This window comes from Pseudoliparis swirei, chromosome 4 (assembly GCF_029220125.1).
Source record: "Pseudoliparis swirei isolate HS2019 ecotype Mariana Trench chromosome 4, NWPU_hadal_v1, whole genome shotgun sequence".
NCBI lineage: Eukaryota > Metazoa > Chordata > Actinopteri > Perciformes > Liparidae > Pseudoliparis > Pseudoliparis swirei.
This window is the reverse complement of record NC_079391.1, coordinates 1,778,691-1,783,920: the sequence shown is the minus strand read 5'-3', so window position 1 is coordinate 1,783,920 and position 5,230 is coordinate 1,778,691. Positions and strand designations below refer to the sequence as shown.

Here is a 5,230-nt window from a genome sequence, read left to right as displayed (position 1 = left end):
TCCCCCTGCTGTCATTTTCCCTCTCTATTTTCTCTCTCTCCCCCTTTATTCAATCGGAAGTCGTGGCAGGAGAGGTGGAGCGGACTCTCGGCACCGGCAGGAGCCGGCTGCTGATTGGAGGAGAGGGATGGGCGAGGCGGGGCCTTCCCTGTCTCCCTCTCCCCCGGGGTGGAAGATGAAATGTACCTGTGGCAGCGGGGGGGTGCGGAAGCACAGCTGCAGAGGGGGAGGAAGCGGGGGCGTGGCTCGAGGAACGGTGTCGGGGTGGCAAAGTGACCGCAGCTGCGCCAAATTACGGGTGTTATCTGTCCGATATAGGGACAGAGCGAGCGAGGGAGCGGGAGAACAGGACCTGGCAGCAGAGCAGCAGCGTCCTGGGAGCTGGAGACTAAATAAACGATTGTTCTTTCTGACGAACCCAGTTGTGCGTGTCCCTTTGTGCCCCGGAGATCCCACGGTCGTCTACAGTGGAGCCCAACTAAGGAGGGCAGCATGGACACGCAAGCTCAGCAGGCGGGGGCACCGGGCCAGCCGCTCGTGGCCTTAGGGCAAATGCTTGAAAGGATTACAGTTATGCAGCGCGAGGAGGCGGTGACAACCAGACAATTCCTGGGGGCCCTGCACGACCAAGCCCAAATGCACTCGGCGGCCCTGGAGCGGGTGCTGACCGACCGATCATCGGCAGCTCCGGCACCAACAGGACCTTCAAAGCTGGCGGGGGTAATCCTGCAGAAGATGACGGCAGAGGACGACGTACAGTCGTACCTCGAAACCTTCGAGGCTACGGCGGAGGCGTGCGGCTGGCCGGCGGACGAGTGGGCGGTCCGTCTCTTACCGCTGCTGACTGGAGAGGCGCAGACAGCGGCACTAGGGCTACCCCCGGCAGCCAGGCGGGTGTATGCGGACATCCACAAAGCGGTGGTGGACAGGCTCGGGCTGTCCCCGGAGGACCACCGACGGAGGTTCCGGGAGGCCAAGCTGGGGCCTGAGGACCGACCGTTCGCGTTCGGCCAGCAGCTGAGGGATGCCGCAGCCAGGTGGCTGCAACCCGGGAACTCCGCAGCGGCGCAGGCGGTGGTGGAGCGGATCGTCCTCGAGCAGTTTGTCGGCGGGCTCCCGGCCCGCACATCGGCTTGGGTCCGCTGCCATCGGCCGGGGGGGATGAAGGCCGCCATCACCCTGGCGGAGGACCACCTGGCGGTCCATGGCCCAGGGAAGGGGGAGGGCGATCGGCCGCCGTCTACGGGCCGGCCGATACCCGGCCAACGAAGGAGGCTGCCTCCGCAGCAACCGTCACGACCGGCGCCGTGGCCGACACCCCTCCCTCGGATCCCCGAGCCGGGGTCCTCGACCGGGCCCGGTACTCTTCCTGACCCACAGGGGGTATTTCAAGCGCCAGGGCAGGAGTGCTGGAGATGCGGGCAGCCCGGGCACTTCCGGAGGGAGTGTCCGTTGATGGAGGTGGGCCAGGTGATCCGGGTTGCCGGCTCGCCAGCCTCTTCCCCAGGTCCGGGACCGACGTACCGCGTTCCGGTAAGAATCCAGGGGGGTACACACCAGGCAATGGTGGATTCGGGCTGTACGCAGTCTATGATCCACCAGAGCCTGGTTCGACCGGGGGCATTGGTGGAGGCGTCGTGGGTGAAAATACGGTGTGTGCATGGGGACATTCACGAATATCCTATGGTGGCGGTGGAAATTAGATACGGGGGGAAAAAGCATAATGTAAAGGTCGCGGTTAGCTCCCACCTTACGCACCCCTTAATCTTGGGAATCGATTGGCCGGGGTTTAATAGATTAATGGGGAACGCTGCGGGGGTGCGTTCGCGGCAGACAGGGTCATGCGATGTGTGCGCCGTGCGCAGCGGTGACGCGAGGTTGTCCGACACTGCAGACGGGGAGGGGGAACCGGAGGAGCCTCCACGGGAGACTCCGCCGGCTCCCGAGTTTCACTCCATGGAAGATTTTCCACTCGAGCAGTCTCGGGACGATACTCTACGCTCAGCCTTTGACCAAGTGATACAAATTGATGGTCAGCTGGTGCGCCCTGACGCAGCGCAGACATATCCGCACTTTACATTGATCAGGGACAGACTGTACAGAGTGAGCCGTGACATTCACACAGGGCAGGAAAGCACCCAGTTGCTGGTGCCAAAGAGCCGCCGGGAAATTATTTTTCAGGCGGCTCACTATAACCCAATGGCTGGTCACATGGGATATGATAAAACTCTGGACCGGATAATGGCCCGATTTTATTGGCCGGGCATCCGGGCGGATGTGCGCCGTTGGTGTGCATCCTGCCCGGAGTGTCAATTGGTAAACCCTCCGGCCATTCCGAGGGCACCGTTGCGCCCGCTGCCATTAATGGAGGTTCCATTCGAGCGTATCGCTATGGACCTCATCGGGCCATTTCACCGGAGTGCACGCGGATATCGCTTTGTGTTAGTCTTCGTGGATTACGCAACACGTTATCCGGAGGCGGTGCCATTGCGCAACATTTCCGCAAAGAGTGTTGCGCAGGCGCTGTTTCAGGTCATCTCCCGAGTAGGAATCCCGAAAGAGATTCTGACTGACCAGGGCACCCAGTTCATGTCAAGAACACTGAGAGAACTTTACGGGTTACTGGGCATCAAGTCTATTCGGACCAGTGTGTACCACCCACAGACCGACGGTCTGGTGGAGCGTCTGAATAAAACTTTGAAATCCATGATCCGTAAATTTATTAATGATGATGAACGTAATTGGGATAAATGGCTTGACGCTCTGTTGTTTGCAGTACGGGAGGTTCCCCAGGCCTCCACGGGTTTTTCTCCCTTTGAACTTTTGTTCGGCAGGACTCCACGGGGGGTGCTCGACCTCATTAAGGAAAACTGGGAGGAGGGGCTGAGCACCAGTAAAAACGAGATCCAACACGTCCTGGACCTGCGAGCAAAACTCCACACCCTGGGTCAGCTGTCACGTGAAAATTTGCTCCAGGCCCAGGAGCGTCAGCAGCGGCTGTACAACAGAGGTGCCAGGCTGAGACAATTCACACCGGGAGAGAAGGTACTTGTATTGCTTCCTTCTTCCAGCTCTAAACTCCTCGCCAAGTGGCAAGGGCCCTTTGTGGTCACACGGCGAGTGGGGGATGTCGACTATGAGGTGGTGCGTTCTGATAGGGGCGGAGCTACACAGATTTACCACCTCAACCTCCTAAAGGCATGGAGGGAGGCGGAGTCGGTTTCTCTGGTGTCCTCGGTATCTGAGAGAGAGGAGCTGGGGCCTGAGGTCCCAAAATCCACTAATCCGGCCTCGCTCCTTTGTGAAGACCGTCTCTCCGGGACCCAGAAAACAGACATTGCCCGGTTGCAAAAGCAGTTTGCTGATGTGTTCTCTCTCCTTCCAGGACGCACAAACCTCATAGAGCACCAGATTGAGACTCCTCCAGGCGTGGCGGTGCGTTTACGACCCTACAGGTTACCTGAACACAAGAGAAAGGTGGTTCAGCGGGAATTAGCGGCCATGCTGAAAATGGGGGTAATAGAAGAGTCCCACAGTGCCTGGTGTAGTCCCATTGTTCTTGTGGTCAAGAAGGATGGGTCTATTCGGTTCTGCGTGGACTATCGCAGGGTGAATGATGTGTCACGGTTCGATGCTTACCCAATGCCCCGGGTCGACGAACTCCTGGACCGACTGGGCACTGCGTGTTTCTTTACGACACTGGATTTAACCAAGGGCTACTGGCAGATTCCTCTGTCGCCAGAGTCTAAGGAAAAAACGGCCTTCTCCACTCCGTTTGGTTTGTACCAATTCACCACGCTTCCCTTTGGGTTGTTCGGGGCCCCGGCCACCTTTCAACGCCTCATGGACCGGGTGCTACGTCCGCACGCGGCATATGCTGCCGCCTACCTGGATGATGTGATCATACACAGCACCACCTGGGCGGAGCATATGCAGCGGGTGGGCGCGGTGCTGGAGTCCCTGAGGCAGGCGGGGCTGACGGCCAACCCGGGGAAGTGTGCAGTTGGACGGAGGGAGGTACGGTATCTGGGGTACCACTTGGGCGCCGGGCAGGTGCGCCCTCAGGTAGACAAGACCGCCGCCATCGCAGCCTGCCCGCGGCCCAAGACTAAAAAAGAGGTAAGGCAGTTCTTGGGGCTGGCGGGCTATTACAGGCGGTTCATCCCGAACTTCGCGGAGCTGACCAGCCCCATGACTGACCTGACCCGGAAAGGTGCCTCAGATCCGGTCCAGTGGACGGAGCAGTGCCAGTTGGCGCTTGAAAAGGTAAAACAAGCTCTCTGTGGGGAGCCACTCCTCCACACGCCTAACTTCTCTCTCCCTTTTACTCTGCAGACTGATGCGTCGAACAGAGGGCTGGGGGCCGTTTTGTCCCAGCAGGTAGGGGGGTTTGACCGCCCCGTGCTGTACATCAGCCGCAAGCTGTCGGAGAGGGAGGGCAGGTACAGCACGGTGGAGAAGGAGTGCCTCGCCATCCGGTGGGCGGTCGACTCCCTGCGCTACTACCTCCTGGGTCGCTCATTCACCCTCTGGTCGGACCACGCCCCGCTCCAATGGCTCCACCGCATGAAAGATACCAACGCCCGAATCACTCGGTGGTATCTGGCTTTACAGCCTTTTAATTTCAAGGTGATCCATAGGCCGGGGACGCAGATGGTCGTGGCCGATTTCCTCTCCCGCTCTCATGGGGGGGAGTAGGTTCGGCCGGATGTTGCCCCGGCCTAAGTCGGGCGGTGGAGGTATGTGGCAGCAGGGGGGTGCGGAAGCACAGCTGCAGAGGGGGAGGAAGCGGGGGCGTGGCTCGAGGAACGGTGCCGGGGTGGCAAAGTGACCGCAGCTGCGCCAAATTACGGGTGTTATCTGTCCGATATAGGGACAGAGCGAGCGAGGGAGCGGGAGAACAGGACCTGGCAGCAGAGCAGCAGCGTCCTGGGAGCTGGAGACTAAATAAACGATTGTTCTTTCTGACGAACCCAGTTGTGCGTGTCCCTTTGTGCCCCGGAGATCCCACGGTCGTCTACAGTACCCAACGTGACGTGGGCTCGTCTGAGAGGACCTGAGTGGAGGCTGACGGAGCTTCAACTAAAAACACATCTCTACAAACAGGCATTTCTGGGTTAGGTTTCTGTGTGTTATCGGTTTTCTGCTCTCTATGTTTAATTTATTGTTTGTTGGTTTCTTCTACTGCGTTTGTGACTGCTCAAAAGTCTTGTGTACTGGAGGTAATGCA

At 59.2% G+C, this 5,230-nt stretch overlaps 1 protein-coding gene across 1 annotated transcript; it reads left to right on the top strand.

The window, feature by feature from the left end:
* Positions 1–632: 632 nt before the first annotated feature.
* On the top strand, positions 633–4,961 carry LOC130193227 (zinc finger protein 446-like). The gene is made up of 2 exons (XM_056413676.1): positions 633–1,533; positions 4,874–4,961. Exons 1-2 carry the CDS (start codon positions 637–639, stop codon positions 4,949–4,951), a joined length of 975 nt encoding a protein of 324 aa, XP_056269651.1. The 5' UTR covers positions 633–636; the 3' UTR covers positions 4,952–4,961.
* Positions 4,962–5,230: the final 269 nt, after the last annotated feature.